Genomic DNA, 20,965 nt, shown 5'->3' with positions numbered 1-20,965 from the left:
AAATGTCAGCCCCAAATGACTTGACTTTGAAGAGTTTTCAATTGTGAAAAATACTGTATTTCACCATCAGTTATTAGTTGTCTAAGTAATAATTAAAATGTTATATTTTAATTTTTTATGTTGCACATATTCTGATTGAGTCATGTAGATTTGTTTTATTTTAAATGATATTTTTAAATGGTATGTTCAATATGTTTTTCTTCACCTTCCATGATCTTTTTGGGGTGTGTTTCTGGTACTTTTTAAAAAATATTTAAGTAATCTCTACACCCAACATGGGACTTGAACTTGACCCCGAGATCCAGAATTGGCATGTTCTTTGGACTGAGCCAGACTGGCACCCCTTATTGTACTTTTTTAGATTAACAATTGGACCATTGCTTTAAATTTAGAGTTACTTCACCTATACTACCAAATGTAATAGCGTATCATTTGAATACCACTGTTACACTCTTTTAAAGTAAGTTGATCCTGTGTTTCCAAATGTTTTGTTTACCTTTTCAATGCTAGATTATATCTTCATCTTGATCAAAATGGTTATTTTTCTGAAGACAGGTTTTTTCCCATGCCTTTGCATATATTCCATATGAACTTGACTGCTGCACCCATGTGTGTATGCGCATATAGGTACACTTTTGTACACGTCTGTGACATGTGGCATGAACACTCCCATGTAATAGAATTGTATTTTGAAGATACTGTTCATAGTCTTATTTCCTCTCCCATTCTTTCTCACAGTATGACTTGTTATTTTATGTGATTGAAATTTTGGATTCTTTCTTTAGGTGCAACGAGGGACGTGTTGGTAGACATTGTGAATGTAGCACAGATGAAGTTAACAGTGAAGATATGGATGCTTACTGCAGGAAAGAAAACAGTTCAGAAATCTGTAGTAACAATGGAGAGTGTGTCTGTGGACAGTGTGTTTGTAGGAAGAGGGATAATACAAATGAAATTTATTCTGGCAAATTCTGCGAATGTGATAATTTCAACTGTGATAGATCCAATGGCTTAATTTGTGGAGGTGAGAAAGGGTCTAAGAATGGTCATAAAATGTGATCCTATCTAATGCAGTAAGAAACGTCTAAGAGTTTGCTTGATGAATAAGTAGAAAAGGACAGCATTGAGGGGTCTGTCCATCCTTAGCTACATTTTCTTCCACATTACTGCTGATTTTTACTATTAAGTCAGTGCTGCAATTTTATATTTTGACCATTGTTACGACAAACGATATTTTTAATCACAGGAAATGGCGTTTGCAAGTGTCGTGTATGTGAATGCAATCCCAACTACACCGGCAGCGCCTGTGACTGTTCTTTGGATACCACTTCGTGCATGGCCACAAATGGGCAGATCTGTAATGGCAGGGGCATCTGTGAGTGTGGCGCCTGTAAGTGTACAGATCCGAAGTTTCAAGGGCCAACTTGTGAGATGTGTCAGACCTGCCTTGGTGTCTGTGCTGAGCATAAGTAAGTATTTCCTAGTTGCTTGAAGTAGTTGATACTGTCTGTTGGCCTAACTAGGTTTTCTCTCTACAACCAGAACAGTACTGATAATAAGTTACAGTGTAAATATCTGACACTGTAGCCCACTCTAAATCTTAGAAATTCTTTCTCATTAGGGAGTGTTTGTCATATGATACTTAACATGTGTCATATGAAAATAGTTGGTACCATTATTTTGGTCTGAATTTGCTGTATAATTGAATCCACATAGTAACCTTTGTTAAATTAGTGTTATAGCTGTTTAATTATTATCTTTTCACTAAACTAAGCAAAATTGAAGGTTTTTGCCTTCTGAAGAACTATTGTACCAACAACACGTTGTTTAAATTCTTTTGATTTTGTGTTTTATATTTATAATGTTTGATAGGGCTAGTTTTATTTTACTACTCTGTTTTCTTTTTCTTTTTGGATTTTAGTTTGACCTGTACTAAATCTATAATTTCACTTGGGAAACTGCATCTTTACGTTTAGTTTTCCCATCTAGAAGTGTCATGCCTCTCCATTTATTCACACAAAATAATCTTTAAGCAAATATTTAATTTTTAAATAAATTTTTAATATAATTTGTGTTTTAACAGAGAATGTGTTCAGTGCAGAGCCTTCAATAAAGGAGAAAAGAAAGACACATGCGCACAGGAATGTTCACATTTCAACATTACCAAGGTTGAAAATCGAGACAAATTACCACAGCCAGGCCAGGTCGATCCCCTGTCCCATTGTAAGGAGAAAGATGTTGATGATTGCTGGTTTTATTTCACGTATTCAGTGAATGGGAACAATGAGGCCATTGTTCATGTTGTAGAGACTCCAGGTAAAAATCTGATCATTTCAAAATTCTTTACATTTTCTTTTATGTCTTGTTTTTACTACTACTTAGGCCTCTTGGCAGTTTCCCGGACACCCAGAAACAGCCTCCAGCATTCAAGTTAGGGCATTTTTAGTCTCAAAGCTTAAAATAGTATTTAGTTGACTGTATAAGAAATAAGGAAAAGAGAAAACAAGTTTTGAGTTTTATGAGTGGAGAGTTTGAAAATTAAATGTGTGAATACACACAAAACACTTGGCATTCTGCCTGACAATTATTTAAACAGATACTCACTAAGAGTTATATCCTTATTGATAATATTTAAGTTTGAGCTTGATTTAGGCTTGGACATTGGGAAAAATAACTTGTTAAAGGATATTATAAGGCATGAATTTGCTCAGCTTCTCAGAAGGTGAAACATTTTTTAATTTGGTTTTTCTAGGCGCCTTTTTATATATTCTTTGAAATTTTCTACATTTGTGTACAGATTTTTGTGGGAATGTAAGTTTTCATTTCTTTTGGGTATATAGTAGGAATGGATTTAGGGAGCATCTGGTAAGCATGTATTTAACTTTAAAGAAATAGCCAAAATGTTTTTTTGAAGTCTCTATTGTTTCAGATAACATGTTTGGCAAATATTGTTTCCTGGTTTATGCTTCCTTGTCTTTTCCCCTTTTTTAAAATTATTATTATTTTTAGTGTTTAGTTTTGAGACAGAGCATGGGCATGGGAGGGGCAGAGAGAGAGGGAGACATAGAATCTGAAGCAGGCTCTAGCCTCTGAGCTGTCAGCATAGAGCCCTATGTGGGGCTTGAACTCATGAACCCGCAAGATCATGACCTGAGCTGAGTTGGATGCTTAACCAACATCTTTTCACTTTTTTAAGTGTTTTTTAAAGTATACATCTTTTAAGTGTATTTAGGTATTTTGCAAGAGAGAATGCAAATGGGAAAGGGGCAGAGAGGGAGAGAGAGAGAGCAAGAGAGAGAGAGAGCAAGAGAGAGAGAGCACGCAGCCCAATGCGGGGCTCAAATTCGTGAGAGCATGACCTGAGCTGAAATCAAGAGTTGGACGCTTAACTGACTGAGCCACCCAGGCGCTCCTTAACAGTGTTTTCTTAAAGAGTATCAAAGCTTTAATTTTGATGAACTAGAATTTACCAGGTTTTTCTTTTATGGATATTGCTTTTACTTTTATTATATCTAGAATTTCTTGCCTAACTCAGCTTCATAAAGCTCTTTCTCCTGTATTCCAGAGGTTTTTTAGTTTCTGGTTTTCCACTTAGGTTCATAGCCCATTTTGAGTTATTCTTAGAATGTGGAATAAGGTTCAGTTTTTTGCATATGGATGTCCTGGAGTTCTAGCACCATTTGTGGAAAAGACTGACCTTTCTCTACCTTTGCTGAAAATCAGGTGATCTTATGTTATTTCTAACTCCAATACTTTCTAAAATTATTTCTTTTTATTCTGTTCCATTACTCTGTGCATCTGTCCTTTATAGCCAATATACCACACTGTCTCAATTACTGTCACTTTACAGCTAGTTTTGAAATCTGATAATGTAAAATGTCCAACTTTGATCTTTTCCAAAGTGTTTTTGAAACACTTGCCTAGTTCTCTGCCTTCCTTATACATTTTGAATTAACTTTCTGATATCTACAAAAATCTTGCCAGCATTTTGATTGGTAATGCATTGAGTTTAAATAGATCAAATTGGAGGAAAATTGACATCTTAATAATATTGAGCCTTCCAACCCATGAACATGGAATACCTCTCCATTTATTCAGGTTTTCATTGGTTTCTTTCATCAGTGTTTAGTAATTTTTAGCATGTGAATCTTGCACATATTTTGTTAGATTTATACATAAGTAATGATTATTGATGCTATTGTAGAAGGTACTATTTTCTAAATTTCAGTTTCCAATATGTAGAAATAAACTTCTGTATAATATATAGAGATACATATGATTTTTGTTTATTGGTTATATATCCTATCTTGTTAGTTCTAGTCTCTTTTTTATACTTTTGGATAGTATGCATTTACTTATCTTGGGTTTTTACTCCTATATGTTTTTCTAAGAGACTAACCAGGACTTTGTAGTTTGGGCCCTACTTTGCTTCTATCAATCCCTTGTGTGCTCATTCTTTCCTTTCAACTTTAACTTTACAGAGTGCCCCACTGGTCCAGACATCATTCCAATTGTAGCTGGTGTGGTTGCTGGAATTGTTCTTATTGGCCTTGCATTGCTGCTTATTTGGAAGCTTTTAATGATAATTCATGACAGAAGGGAATTTGCCAAATTTGAAAAGGAAAAGATGAATGCCAAATGGGACACGGTAAGTTGAAAAACATGTAAAAAGCAAGATGGTTCACAGAGTAAATGTAACACTTCTAAGACTCATCTGTTAACTCTAAAGTTATTAAAGTCCTCTTTAAATATTTTATTTCCCCAAAAGTTCACTATCCAGAGAACATGCATTTAGCAAAAAACAGAAGACATCTTAAATATGTCCCATTAAAAGAAAACATTATGAGAAAGTATCCTTTGGATACTGTGGTCGGTGTTTTTATTTCCTTAATTTTGATCTTGAATCTGCTCTTCTGCCTTTTCTTCTAATGTAAAATACAATTCTAAATATTGTCCGTATAGCAAGATACTCAGTGGAAAACATCTCTCTCTCTCTCTTTTTTTGTTTTTTTGTTTTTTTGTTTTATTCAACAAAGAACCTTAAGTCAAAAGGAGCCATACTCAAAAGGCTACATATTGTATGACACCATTTATATGACATTCTGGAAAAGGCAAAACTATAGGGGCAGAAATTGTGGTTTCCAGAGGCTGGAGTGGGGGGAGGAGAGCATTGAGGGATCTTCTTGGGATGATCTTGATTGTGGGCATGTTTATACAACTCTCTACTTAAAAAGGGTATTTTTAATTCTCTGCAAATTATAACTCAATAAAATTTGCTTTGTAAAAATTTTTAAAAGCTGAAAGTGAAATGTAATAGCATTTAATGTGCTTTGAAATACAAAGTCCAAGGGTAGACTAGCCAAATGTTGGCCTTCATGTATTATCTTTTGATGCAACAAGGCAGTCTTCGCTGTTTTTAAATTGTAAATGAATTTAGTCGTTTGCATTTTACTACAGTTGGCTTGGGTTTTTTTTAAAAAACATGATATTCAGAAGTGCAAAAATAGTAAAAATTCTCTTACAGTGTTTAAACACTATACATGTCAGTTTTTTCCTGAAGAAATCATTAGAAACTATTTTTTTTACTTTAGCAAGAAAATCCGATTTACAAGAGTCCTATTAATAATTTCAAGAATCCAAACTATGGACGTAAAGCTGGTCTCTAAGTTGCCGTTCGTATTTTCTTTCATTTTCTGTGTTTGCATGTGAACTTTTATCCCTTTTACCTGCACTGTGTGTCCTTTATCACAACTGCTGTTTTTTTTAAGTCTGGCTTTATTTATATGGCCATACCATGGCTTTTGTGTGTGTATGCGTGTGTTAATTTAGAGTGTTTAGAAGGGCTTTAAAAAGGCTTTATGGTAAAGAAGCAGCAGCTGGTTTGTAGTAAAAAAGAGGATGTGCTTTGTGGTCAGACAGACCTAGGGTCAGATCCCAGCTCTTCAACAGCACTGACTCACTTCCCTGTTTAGACCTTTTAGTTGTTCATATTTTTAATTATTTTTTTAACATTTACTCATTTTTGAGAGACAGAGAGAGAGAGAGCTCAAGCAGGGGAGGGACAGAGATAGAGAGGGAGACACAGAATTTTGAAGCAGACTCCAGGCTCTGAGCTGTCAGCACAGAGCCTGACGTGGAGGCCAAACTCACAAACCACAAGATCATGACCTGAGCCGAAGTCGGAAACAACTGACTGAGCCAGCCAGGCGCCCCTAGTTTTTCATATCTTTAATAGGGTGTTATTAATAATATCTGTGGTGTGGGTCTGGGTGTTTTGACTGATGAACTACAGTACATGATATCAGCCTGTCAGTTTTAATTTTCACTACAGTCCTGTGTTTTAAATGGTATTATCTTTATATACAAATTACTGTATGCAGATTTTAGGGTGAAATAGGGAAAAGTGAAATCTAAATTGCAAAATAGAAAAACAAATGTAACCTGGTGAAACATTTATATATTATACAACTCCAGTATCATTGTTACTGCTTCTAGAACTATTTTGAGATTCTTTAGTTCTTGATTTAAGTTGAAATTCCATTAAAAACAAAAGACTTAGGTGCCTGGGTAGCTTATTTAGTTAAGCGTCCGATTCTTGATTTCAGCTCGGGTCATGATCTCATGGTTGGTGTGTTTGAGCCCCACAGTGGGCTTCCCCATTAACAGTGCAGAGTCCCTCCCCCACTTGTGCTCTCTTTCACTCTCTCTCACTCTCTCTCTCTCTCTCTCTCTCTCTCACTCAAATAAATAAACTTAAAAAATAAAAAAACCTAGAATATCTTTTACATTTATTTTTTTTTCTGGTTATTGAATGATTCTGATATTCAAATCTAACATTGAACTTTTAAAAAAAGATAACAGACTTTAAAGAGAAAGTCCTATTTACAGTTTTCAATAAAAACTTAGTTGAAAATTTCAGAGCTGTAATGAGGCTTGCCGATCACTCTTCACTAAGCTAGGATAAGCTATTTGTTGAATGTTTATTTTACCTGAATGACAAATTTATTGTCTTTTACTGGTGGACAGGATTCTACCTTATATCTGAATTTTCATGAAATGCTTTTAGCATATTTTAATATAATCATGTAAGTCCCTAAAGCTGATTGAAAAGGTTAAGATAAGAACACATTTTCCTGGCTGGTGATCTAGAATTCCTCTTTCCTTTCCCCACAACTTTTATTTTTATTTCACATATTAGAAAACTGAGGCACAGAAGGAGTAGGTAACTTGACTAGGGAGTGGAAGAGCTCAGATGTAGACTCAGGCAATTTGGACTCTAGAGTCTGTTTTCTTACCCACTGCAGTATGCTGGCAGCAATCACATGTCTTCAGGGGACTGTTAGTGGTTAAGAAGAGGTAGCTCATTCTCTATAGAGAATTAAGGCTTTTTGACATTTGTAGTAACTTAGAGTAGTATTACCGCATTGGACAAACATTGTAAGAGTTACCACTTCATGACCTAGAAACCAACACTACTGTTTTTCTCATTTAGTGGGAGTGTACTTAAAATACAGGAATGTTTAATATTTTTAAGAGGTAGGAAGGCCCAATAATAGAAACCATTACTGGTCAGATTTTCCTTTTATTTCTGAGCAGGTTAAGACTTTGGCAATGGCAAAATTAAATTTGATGGCAGAAGATTACAGTTACACTCATATATGGGCAGGCTGTTATGGTTTTGAATTAGTCTGAGACTTGATGCATCTTTCATTTTCTCACCTCACCTAATCCTTACCAGAGTAGTTTATTTATTTATTTAATTTTTTAATTTACATCCAAGTTAATTAGCGTATAGTACAGTAATAACTTCAGGAGTAGATTCCAGTGATTCATCCCCTATAACACCGAGTGCTCATACCATCAAGCATCTTCCTTACTGCCCCTTACCCATTTAGCATATCCTCCCACCCACAGCCCCTCCAGCAACCCTCAATTTGTTCTCTGTATTTAAGAGTCTCTTATGTTTTGTCCCCCTCCTTGTTTTTATATTATTTTTGCCTCCCTTCCCTTATGTTCATCTGTTTTGTATCTTAAATTCCACATATGAGTGAAGTCATATGATATTTGTCTTTCTCTGACTAATTTCACTTAGCGTAATACCTTCTAGTTCCATCCACGTAGTTGCACACAGCCACATTTTATTCTTTTTGATTGCCAAGTAATACTCCATTGTATATATATACCACATCTTCTTTATCCATTCTTCTGTTGATGGACATTACCACAGTATTTTTAGAAAGAAACTGACTTGCCAGGGCCTGCCTTCCTTCGTGCCTCCGTGCCATCCTGCCTTCCTGCCTTCCTTCCTTCCCTCCTTCCCTCCTTCCCTCTCCTCCTCCTCCTCTTCTTTCTTTCTTTCTTTCTTTCTTTCTTTCTTTCTTTCTTTCTTTCTTTCTTTCTTTCTTCATCAGAAACAAACATTGGCAGTTCTATACGGTTACTTCTCAAATGAGATGAATTTCTATGTATTCTATTGAAAGGTGAAATTTACACCTTTACATTTAATTGTACTTTGAAGGAAATGATCAATAATTAACAGTGAAACTTAATGTTTATATCATTAAATTAATTTCTAGCTGAAATGTTGCTTCCTCAGCCAAAATAAAAGCCTTTTGGATAACTCGAGAAGCATGAGTTTGGTTAAAGTTTTATTATTCATTAGTGAAATCCAGGCAAATTAATAGCTACAGGTTAGTCTGAGATGTTTTCTCACAAAAATTAAAGTAGAAATAAATAATAGACATTAATGAATGAGCATCAAGAAATGAAAAAACAAATTACGGCTCATAAAACACTTTTCTGACATGAGACCAGGGTTTGCCAGTCAGTAAGTTATGTCATTAACATATTTTGGGTAATGAGCAGGCACTGTAATTATTTTACTGCATAAGACTATCATGTAGGTACATTTAAAAAATCAAATTATCAACTTTATAATTTTAAGGTAGATTAAAAAATTGTCTAATTTCCCTGCTGTTATGCACACTTAAATGTGGATTTCTAATCTAACAGTTGTGTGTTGTATATCTAAAATGTTATATTATAGAGATGATTCTGTAGCCACCATTGTCCGTAATTCCAGAGTAAGCACAAAGATGATGTTTTACTGAATACAGAGGACTTCATTTCTGAATATAACCCTGTTCTCTTGATTTAAATATGCTTTGATTTTTTTCCTAGAGATAGGGGTGGGGTTGCACTCTGTACAATGGAAACTAATCTGATTTATTTTAGTTTACCTCCATTTAAAATGATGCCTGGCACAGATAGTTTAACTTTACCTCTAACCTTGCATGTTAAAATTTTGCTTGGATGTAATAATGAATATAAATGTTTGTGTATATGAAATGGCAAACTTCTCCCAAGGTAAGTTTCTGCCTTACATACTTTGGAATCATCAATAATTTGGGTATTTTTTTCTTCTTTTGTTTTTTGTTTTGTTTTGTTTTGTTTTCTGGGGGTAGGGGTGTTGTGTGTATGTGTTTACTTCCCTTATAATTCTTAAGTATTAAATATATATCTAATGTATTGTTTTAAACTTAAATGGTAATTTGTTTTCTCAGTATATTTGAAAGAATGCAAGTTCTAGCTTCTTATGCTGACGAGGAAGATGGAAATAAAGAGTGTAACTTATTTGTGCTGTATAACTTGTTAAGAATGTAGTTGCTAGGATGCAGTTTCCTGTCTCTTATGAAATGTTTCCTGTAATGTCTATATATTTGCTTCAGTTGGACTAGAGATCAGAAATTGATATGTTTTTTTTTTTTTTTTCTCCTATATGTATGTCTCTGAGGGATCCTGAGTTCCTCCATGGTTCTGAAATGACTGGTTCTAAAATGACAGAGTTGTATACTATGGGATGGGGTTGGGGTAGGGCTAGGACATATTGTCATGTCTTAATTGGAATTCAGACTAACTGCTGAGCTGAAATTGTAATAGTTTACTTGGTGTGTTTCAGGACCACTCCGCCCTTTTCATGCTCAGCTTTTTCTCAGTGATTTCCCATCTACAGCATAAAATTCAGTCTTTTTAGCATGGCATACAGGACCTTTTATGACTTGGCTCTTTCTTCTGTCTTATGTCCCCCTCCCTTGCTCACACCTCAAAACATACACTCACACATGCACCCTTAAAAACTTCAAAACTGTGTGTGTGTGTGTGTGTGTGTGTGTGTGTGTGTGTATAAATGTTTATTTTTGAGAGAGAAAGAGAGCGTGAGTGGAGGGTGGGTGGTGGTGGAGGCTGAGGGAGAGGGAGACACAGAATCCAAAGCAGGCTCCAGGCTCTGAGCTGTCAGCACAGAGTCCGACACAGGGCTTGAACCCACGATGAGTGAGATCATGACCTGAGCTGAAGTCAGACACTTAACTGACTGAGCCACCCAGGTGCCCCTATATATATTTCTACATAAATATGCCATTCTTTTCCCTAGAGCTTAACTTTGCACATGACCTTTGACTTTGCATGTGTTTCTACTCATCTTTTAATATTTTATCTATAGTCAATTTCTCTATGAAAATACCCCTGATCTTCTCAAAGTGCATTCCTTTTTTTATACTGTTCCCATACTGTGTACATAATTCTATTTTGTGCTCTATCAGAGTGCCTTAACTTATTTGCATGTCTGTCATCCACCAAACTGTACCCTCCTAGAGGGCAGAAATTGTGGCAATACAAGCCATATCCAAATATAACCTGCAGTGAAGTAAGTGTAAATAAAATTTAAAAGTAAAAATTACTATTTACATGCTTCCTATAAATATTTTTTAAAATCACCACAAATTTCTCTATAGTACAATATAAAACCAAACAGCATTTCAAAATCTTAATTTTTGTCTAAAAATGTAGTATTTTAAGTTTTAATTTAACATTTACTGATTTGTGCTCACTGTAAATTTCCTCTGATATAGATTATTTGGCTGTATTTCTTACTTGGCTTTCAAGCCTACTTTCAGTTCATAAGGATAGGAGAAATAAAATGTTATAGTAGATATTGAAATGTATCACTTAGCATAAGATTTTTTTTTTTTTAAGAAATTGGTAGTGTGCAATTGTATGTTATTTTCCTGCTTAAGACATCAATCTCAGGCTATTTTTGGATCTTGAAAGAATTCTTGGGTTTGTGGCTTGGAGTCATTTGCTGGGCTTGATTTCAGTACTCTTTACTAAAATTTAGTATTGCAATAAAAATGAAACACTTCATCAATATGATACTAAAAAATAATGGAGAATGGTAATTATCTTTGTTAACATTCTAAGTAAATTTGGCAACGCAGTGCCTTGTGGAGGCACAGTACCCTCAGTGACAGTATGACAACCTTATCCCACAGCTCTCCATGTCAATAACTTCTGTGGTGGAAGAGCCTCTGGAGAACACTTCCCTCACAGAGTTGACAGCCAGGGATTCCTAGTAATTATCAAGAACCTTCTTCACCACAATAAAGGGTTAAGAATCAGACAGCTAATGACAAAAGAGTTACTACTTCTTTAAGGGCATTCAAAACTAGTTTAAAGGAGAGAAGCCATAACAGCACATTCTCTGCTGTGGAGGACATTCTGAAATCAGTCCCTGTGTAGGAAGGACTCAGAAATGAAATAATGCCAAATTTACAGGGTCACCTTTCAATTTGTAGAGAGCAAAGATTTCATGTTTCATTTTTGTGTAACTTTTTATTATTGTCCTTTTAAAAAGTGGAGTGTGATATAAACGACTTCTGAAAATGACCATAACTTTCAACATTGTCTTATAAAATAATATTGCATGATTTTAGTAGAGTGATAATTTTTCTTTCTTTTTTTTTTTTTTAGGGTGAAAATCCTATTTATAAGAGTGCCGTGACAACTGTTGTCAATCCGAAATATGAGGGAAAATGAGCACTACCCATGCAAATTTCACAGCACTGAATGCAAAGTCGTAGTTTTCATAGTCACAGTAAGGTAGAGCTAGGGCAGTATCACCATGGTTTTTCTCATGTGCAGGTTTTGAAAATGTACAATATGTATAATTTAAATTTTTTTTTATTATTTTGAAAATAATGTAATAATGCCAGGGACTGACAAAAAACTTGAGACAGGATGGCTATCCTTGTCAGCTAAGGTCACATTGTGCCTTTTCGACCTTTTCCTCCTGGACTATTGAAATCAGGCTCTTACTGGATGAAATGATATTTCTAGAGCGATTGAAAGAGAGTAAAGTAATGAGTATGATGAGAGTTTCTATTAATCAAGTATTAAAATTGATTTTTAGCTTTACAGACATGTCAGGTTTTAGTTATACAGAATCCAAAGTAAATATCCTACTTAACTAGAATTGTTTTAAATTTGTTATTTTGCTATTTGCCTATTAGATGAGACTGATGACACGTGAGTATGTTGGGAATTCCTGATGTAAAATACTTTTGGAATATTTGATCTACAGAGGCCATTGGAAAAAGTCACAATTAGGAAGGGAAAACATAGCTTTAAAACCTGTGTGCCATTTTAAGAGTTACTTAATCTTGGTAACTCTTACGCCTTCTCTTTAGAAAATCAAGCCTTGGATAAAAGTATCGGGAAATTTTCTGCAGAAAAGTCCTTAATTTAGCATTATTTACATAAAGGCCTTACTTTACATAATTGCCGAATTGAGGACCTTTGGGTGAATTTATTCATTTTATTTTGTTTAAAGCCTGGTGCTTTTTTATCACCTCTTCTAATCATTTAATGTATTTGTTTGCAATTTGGGGTAAGCCTTTTTTTTTTTTTTTTACCAATACTTTTTTTTTGATGTTCTAGCTGTAAATTTGCCTTTTTAATGAACATGTGAAGTTGTCCTGTGACTTTCGCAACAGCTATCACTTACGCACGTCTTACTTTCAGCGCTGTAACAGACCACTGTATAGTTCCTTCTCACCATTTGCCCATGTTGTTTCATGCGATTCACGTTCTTGTGTTAAGTGCCTTTTAATTTTAACAGTTCACTTTTTACATGCTGTTTACTGAAGTTATTTATTAAATAAAAATGCCTAAAATATTTAAATTGGATGTTTTTGCTCTGTATTGATATATTTTATCAATTTCTGTGCGTGAAATTTTTATAGCTTAGGCTGACAATATTTCTGGTTAATGGATATTTCACTTAAGAAACTAAAATCTATTTCTTAAAAAAAGAGATGTGCCACGGGCATAAGGAAAGTGGTATGGTTAAATAGATTTGTCAGACTATCTTTGGGCTCTTTAGATAATATTGTATAGATCCTCATCCCTCCCTCCTCCATGCCACTCTGTCCCTACAGTGGCACATAGCTTTCATCCCTACATCAAGCAGAATAACTCTGAATGTTTTAGAACTGGTGACTAGAAGCTTGAAATTACGTCATTTGATTTAAGATTTGACAGGATTGTTATCTTATTTTTTTTTTTGTAAATTTTTTTAATGTTTATTTTTGAGAGAGAGAGAGAGCACAAGTAGGGGAGGGCAGAGAAAGAGAGGGAGACACAGAATGTGAAGCAGGCTCCAGCATAGAGCCTGACATGGGTCTCGAACTCATGAACCGCGAGATCGTGACCTGAGCTGAAGTCAAGACGCTTAACCGACTGAGCCACCCAGGTGCCCCGGAAATCTTATTTTCATTTGGCTTTGGTTTATTTGTCAGAGAAGTGTATATACCCATTAAAAAAATACTTGTGTAAAGCATATTAAAAGACATATATTCCTTCTTAGAGATACAACAAATGTCAGAAAGATTTGGGGGAGAGAATTGTGTTGAAACTTTTAAACCTTTTTACTTTTAAACTTTTAACTTTTAAACTTTTTAAAAAATAGTTATCCTTCTGTGCTTATTTCAGTTTAGAATCATACATTTTTACTAGATTGTAAGCTTCATGAGAGAAACTGTCTTGTTCGTTTTCTCTTTCCCACCACACATACTCCTCAGGTCATTTCCTTATGCTGTAGGCATAATCGATTGAATTACATATTTCTACTCCAGGAGTTTGCTTTTATAATGAGGAACAAACTCATTCTTCTATATATACGTATTTTTTCCGGACAGTTCCTTGAGACTGAAATATGGTGAATTTTTAGGTTTCCATTACAATTTATAAAAAGATTTTCTATTGAAATCCTTTTATTTGGAAGCTGGAGTTGTTTATTTCTCATACTGACTGTAAGAGTGTTGAATAATTCAGGCTTAAAATTGGCAATTTCAAAGTACAATCTAAGAGATGGGAAATTAGCGTTGATTGAAGCCACATAGAACTTTGTCATGAAAATGTTTATTTTCCAGTGAAACCTCCAATGAAACACTTGCCAAAAAGTAAGAGCCCTGAAAGTAAAGTAACAGTTATAAGGTTTCTTTTATTTTAAACACTATTATGAAAATTTGCAAAATGTTACATATCATTCACAAATTATTTGTGGATGTCAAATGTCAATAGTCACATTTGTTGCAGTGATTCTGACATTCTACAAAGTTTTCTCATCTTTTGCAACATATAACCTTCTGAATTTATTTGATAAGATACCCAGATAAGACCTTAAGCCACAAGAACAGTTCATCATACTACTTAAAAAAGTTACCATGGTCAACTATTTTAACCAGGAATTGGCCTCTTTTCCTTCTGTTGCTTGCTGGAGTTTGAGAGAGAACCTTGAATAGAGGCCATTTGTCTTGATTGCCAGGTTTATTGCCTGTCCCCTTGAAGACTTGGATATTTCTGACCTGATCTGCTCAAAGGAGTTCAGAAATAGTATCTCCAGGATACTACTGAGCATATAAAGAGACTTCAGTGGCTCTTTAGAATCTCTATCATGTTCTAGGATTCTTCTAAGAATTTAGGGATAGGTAAAAGTGGCTTTTGACTGATAGGTACGAGCAGATTTTGAGGCTGAATTAGATTCAGATGAAATAGTCCATTAAGCCTTTACCACTGTGATGGTGACATGTTTTCTCAACTAGAACGTTTGGAGTACAAAAATGCTGGATGAAGTATGAGGCAAGTATTACTCTCTTAACTCCACCGATAATGACAATCCTTATGTTCATTTCCTTCTATAATTTCTCTAAGTGTTCACTAGATTTTAACTATATTAAAGATCTTATATGAATTTTTCAAGGGGATAGAGTTCATAAAAGGCTACTAGTGATATTTCATACAATTTTATTGGACTTTCTACTTTGGGTTTATTATTAGGACTAATTCTAAAATAGACTAATATTAAACAAGAGTTAATTATGGATCACTTTGTGAGTGGAAACACTATCAGAATATTTAAATCCCATTATTTAATCCATTACTTTATTGTAATAGTTTACAGAAGACAGAGTTACCTTCAATTTCATGTGTAGTATTTGATATGTTGTTGACTTTACTCATTGATAGCAATGTTATATTAATACTGCGTACTGACCAAGATTATTCCTGGGGGATAATATCAGCATTTGGGTCTCCTCCAACAGCTAAGTGGCCTCTGGGCAACAATTTAAAACATGAATTTGATCTCAACACCTACATTCCAGTTCCAGTTTCAGGTCCTCAAGGTTAATATGTGTCCTTTGTACTTGATGTTTCTGTCTTATCCCTAGATTTGATAGGTCTGTGAATACAGCAATCTGTGTGTTTTGATTCATCATTGTATCCCTAGAGCAATGTCTGGCACAGTAATAGGTGACTAATAAGTATTTGTTGAATAGATGGATTTGTTTCCATAAGTTACCACAACTGTATCTACCTACCTAATAGGTAGCTCATCTGCAGTGAGCTTCTCGACCTTCCTGCCAGTTCTTGTAGGTGGACTCTATCCCCCTGGGCCAGTCCTTCCACTTTATTTTAGATGCTGTTATCTCTTGCCTACTAAGACAAGCATCACTGCATCACTGTTTTCCCCTCTCTTCTAGATTATTTCCATCAGTAACAAACCTGCTATCGCTACCTTTTCTGTTTTTCTATTCCCTTTATAACCCAAAAGAGTTATTTAATGCATACACCTATGGCCAATTGATTTTTAACAAAGATGTTAAGTTAAGGAGGAAAGAAAAGTCTCTTCAACAGATGGTGCTGGGTAACTGGATTTCTGCATGGAAAAGAATGACCTTGGACCCCACACCTCATACCATGTACAAAAATTATCTCTCAATAGATCAGTGACCTAAGGGCTAAAACCATAAAACTTTTAGAAGAGTTTTTACGTGAATTACGTGGTAATTCCTTATGACCTTGGTTTTGGCCATGCATTCTTAGACAAGACTTGGAAGTATGAGCAACAACAACAACAACAAAAAAATGTAGGAGTTGGACTTCATCAGAATTGAAAACTTTTGTGCATAAAGGACATTATCAAGAGAGTAACAAGAAAGCCTACAGAATGGGAGAAAATATTTGAAAATTGCATATCTGGTAAGGGGTGAATATAAATAAAGAACTACAACTCAATAAAAAGACAACAAAATTAAAAATGGACAAAGGATTTGAATAAATATTTCTCCAAAGAAGAAACACAAATGATCAATAAGCACATGAAAAGATCCACAACATCATTAGCCATCAGAGAAATGCAAATTAAGCCCACAATTAAATACCACTTCACATGTACTAGGATGGCAATAATTTTAAGAAGTGGGAAATAATGTGTTGATGAGAATTTAGAAAACCTGTACCTTGCTGGTGGGAATGTAAAATGGTGCAACAGCTATGGAAAATATATTGGTTGTTTCTCAAAAATCTCAACAGAAAATTACCATATGACCCAGCATTTCCAGGTTAATACCCAAGAGAACTGACAGAAGTCACTGAAACAGATACTTGTGTGCCAGTATTCATTGCAACATTATTCACAATAGCCAAAAAGCAGAAACAACCCAAGTTGTTTTGCTACACCCTAAAGGACCAGATAAGACGTTAGGTCACCCTCTGACCCATGAAGGTCCCTCCTTCGGAAAGCCCTGGGTAACCTACATAACTGCTTGAGTGACCCCACCTCACACTTCCTGATCCGTAGCTCTTGCTCCTGTGCTTTAAATTGGCCAATAAAGAGTGAATGCAGGAAACTTAAGGCACACCACCCCCAGACCATAATGAGGGCAGAGACCCAAGTTGATATGCAGCCTCTCTCTACCCCCATTCCCGACCTCATTGTGTGATCTTTGGGCAGGCCATGTGCCCACTGAGAACTATGAGTAATAAATCTTGTTTCTTAAAGTTACCTGATGGTAACTTTGTGTTCTGCAGTCATAAGAACCACGATGACCCGTGCAGCCACAACTTTGGCCCTAGTGGGGGAGATGTCTGGTAGGGCCTCACTAGGAGTTATATGGGGCAGGATGTGTGCCTCAGGCATTCCTAGCCAACAGCATCACTATCAATAGGTGGGGGTTGACACAACAAACAACCAGAGCAGTGTTTAACTCAGGGCTAGCCCACATTTATTTAAGCAAGATCCTTCTGGGTACTCTACACATGGTTTTGGGATTCTGAGGTCCTCTAATCTGGTCCTCTAATTCCTGGCTATTTGCAAGCCTCTAACCATTTTGGGTTGATACTTCCTCAGTTTCCTCACACAAATACAGTAATCAGTAGTCTACTGAATACTTACAGGGACGCTTAGCAGATCTCTAATGTTCTTTCTGTGCACAGCTCTTTTACCCTGCCCTGTGTATTCTAGCCTGCTTGGATGCTCAGCTCCAGGGAGTATGCTAAGCTCTGCCTTGGCACACCTTCCTTGAGTCGTGTCTTGGAACATGACTTTAAAGACTGTAACTTGGGACAAGTCTAGAAATCACTTCTTTTGTTTTCCATCTCTCAGGAATGCCCAAAGTGCTGAAACTCTTTCATTTGATCTGTTTTAAATTTGGTTTCTTGGCTTGGAACAGAATTATTGAGAAGATGAAATTTTAAGTTTTTTGAGGTCTAAATTTCTTTGTTAACCCATGTGTTCTTTAGTATGATGTTCTTTAATCTCCAAGTATTCATGGTCTTTACAAATTTTTTCTTGTGACTGATTTTGATTTTCATGGCATTGTGGTCTGAAAATATGCAAGGTATGATCGTAATCTTTTTGTACTTGTTGAGGGCTGATTTTGTGTCCCAGTATGTGATCTGTTCTGGAGAATGTTCCATGTGCACTTGAGAAGAATGTGTATTCTGCTGTTTTAGGATGAAATGTTCTGAATATATCTGTTAAGTCCATCCAGTCCAGTGTATCATTTGAAGCCATTGTTTCTTTGTTGATTTTCTGCTTATGTGATCTGTCCATTGTTGTAAGTGGGGTGTTGAAGTCCCCTACTCTTATGGTATTATTATCAATGAGTTTATTTATGCTTGTTATTGATTTATGTATTTGGGTGCTATCATGTTGGGGGCATAAATATTTACAATTATTAGATCTTCTTGGTGTATAGACCCCTTAATTATAATGTCTTTCATCTCTTGTTACAATCTTTATTTTAAAGTCTAGTTTATCTGATATAAGTATGGCTACTCCACCTTTCTTTTGAAAACCATTAGAATGATAGATGGTTCTCCATCCTCTTACTTTCAATCTACAGGTGTCTTTAGGTCTAAAATGAGTCTCTTATAAGCAGCATATAGATGGGTCTTGTTTTCTTATCCATTCTGATACACCATACCTTTTGATTGGAGCATGTAATCCACTGACATTTAGAGTGAGTACTAAGAGATATGAATTTAGTGCCGTTGTGTTGCCTGTTGGTGTTTTTGGCTGGTCTTTGTTGCTTTTTGTTTTGTTTTGTTTGTTTGTTTTTGTCTTTTCTCAGCTTAAAGGGTTCCCCTTAAAATAACTTGCAGGGATGGTTTAGTGGTCATGAACTCCTTTATTATTTGTTTGTCTGGAAAACACTTTATCTCTCCTATTTTGAAAGACAGCCTTGCTGGATATTGGCTGTGTATTCTTTCTGTTCAGCACGTTGAATATATCCTGCCACTTCTTTCTGGCCTACGAAGTTGTGGATAGGTCTGCTGTGAACCTGATCTGTCTTCCCTTATTGGTTAAAGACTTTTTTCCCCTTGCTGCTTTCATAATTCTTTCCTTTCTATGTATTTTGTGAATTTGACTATGACATACCTGTTGATGGTTGGTTTTTGTTGAATCTAATGGGAGTTCTCTGTCCTTTTTGGATTTTGATGTCTGTGTCCTTCCCCAGATTAAGAAAGCTTTCTGCTCTAATATCCTCACATAAAACTTCTGCTTCTTTTTCTCTCTCTTCATCTTTGGGGACTCTTATGATTTGGATGTTATTCCTTTTTAATAAGTCACTGAGTTCTTTAAGTCCTGTAGTGTGCTCTTTTGCCTTTGTTTCCCCTTTTTATCTGCTTACTTATTCTCCATAATTTTATTTTATATATCACATTCCCTGCTCTGCTTCCTCCATCTTTACCATCATGGCATCCACTCGAGAGTGCATCTTAGTTATAGCACTTTTAATTTTGTCCTGACTGGATTTTACTTATTATATCTCCACAGAAAGGGATTCTATGCTTTCTTCAACCCCAGCTAGTATTCTTATTATTGTGGTTCTAAATTCTAGTTCAGACATCTTACTAATATCTGTGTTGATTAAGCCCCTGGCTGTCATTTCTTCCTGTTCTTTCTTTTGGGGTGAATTCCCTCGTTTTGTCATTTTGGAGGAAAAACAAAATAAAATTAAGAAAATAAACATTAAATTTTTTAAAAAAATTATTAGCACTTATATTTTATGCCATTACTAATTCTACAAAATATGCTCTAATACATATCAGTCACGTTATTGTCATGTCATGAGGCATTTATGTTTACTTCTTTTTTGAAATGTCTTGTGTAGTGTTTAAACATTAACAATTTGAATAGGGTGAGTATTTTAATCATTTGTGATTTAAAATATAACTAACATTTTTTAAATTAGAAAAAAGAATTGCAAACATTCAAACTCACCTGTTTCCAATTAAGCTCCTCTATGATATGGACCTACCCTATTTATCCAGGGTGTTGCACACTATTGTTCAATAAGCACCATTCTTTCAAGTCAGTGTTATTTTCATAAGGCTTCCACACTTGAAATGTTCATTGCTATCTCCATGAATTTGCTCATGTTATCTTGACAAGAATTCATTTATTCTCAAAAGTATGGTGGGGTAGAGATTTTCAGGCATTTTAAAGAAAAGTTACTGTGATTTAAAAAATTTATTTCATTATAATTGATATAATTTTTATCATATGTTACATAGGGAAAACATTATTATATATGAATAATAGTAACAGTGGAATTGGAAATTTAAAAGCAGTACATAAATTTAATTTTCTATGTTTCTATAGAAATGATACTGGGACATCCTTAACATAGAGTAGTATAAATATAGTACAATTGTTCCCCAAATTTAGCTGATGTCAGAATCACCCTGAAAACTTATTAAAGCAGATTGCTGGACTTGAACTCCAAAGCTGATTCTGTAGGTCTGAGGTAGGATCCAATAATTTGTATTACTAATAAATTCCCAGTTGATGCCTAGGTTACTAGTCTAGAGGACACAATTTGAGAAGCATTCATAGAGAAATTTTAAAAGTTCAAACACTGGAATGATGGGTTTTGGTTGGAATACATAAAATATATATGCTTACTATATTTATGGTTCTTCAAAAAATCAGTTTTAAGTGAGAGACAATTTGTGTACTGCGAAAGAAAAGGATCATAAAATTAGTGTTACAGAGGAAATAGTGGCAATTCCTTTTAGGTAGAAGACTCATCTTTGAGCTGATAGAAACCAAAAATGGATTATAAAACATCTGTTTATTCAAATAATGTTTGTTGCAACATTGTTTGTTAGAGAGAAAACTGAAAACAACCAAAGTGCCCATTTAACCAGAGGCCTGGTTAAATAAACTATGGTATTCTCAAATATAAAGGACTTAAAAAAATTAGGTTGATTTGAATGTGCTGATATGGAAAGATTTTCAAGATATATTATTACATGTTAAAAAGTAAAGGAGCAAAAA

At 35.0% G+C, this 20,965-nt stretch overlaps 1 protein-coding gene across 1 annotated transcript in view; it reads left to right on the top strand.

Annotated features, from left to right (window-relative positions):
* The window catches only part of ITGB1 (integrin subunit beta 1), a 28,850-nt gene extending 15,849 nt beyond the window's left edge, over nt 1-13,001 (top strand). Inside the window, 5 exon segments of the mRNA XM_030321230.1 lie at nt 786-1,024; nt 1,247-1,469; nt 2,084-2,316; nt 4,482-4,648; nt 11,809-13,001. Coding sequence (XP_030177090.1) covers nt 786-1,024; nt 1,247-1,469; nt 2,084-2,316; nt 4,482-4,648; nt 11,809-11,874 — 928 coding nt within the window. The 3' untranslated portion in view covers nt 11,875-13,001.
* Nucleotides 13,002-20,965: the final 7,964 nt, after the last annotated feature.

Source organism: Lynx canadensis, chromosome B4, assembly GCF_007474595.2.
Source record: "Lynx canadensis isolate LIC74 chromosome B4, mLynCan4.pri.v2, whole genome shotgun sequence".
Taxonomy (NCBI): domain Eukaryota; kingdom Metazoa; phylum Chordata; class Mammalia; order Carnivora; family Felidae; genus Lynx; species Lynx canadensis.
The sequence above is the reverse complement of the archived record's forward strand: the minus strand, read 5'-3'. Positions and strand labels throughout refer to the sequence as shown.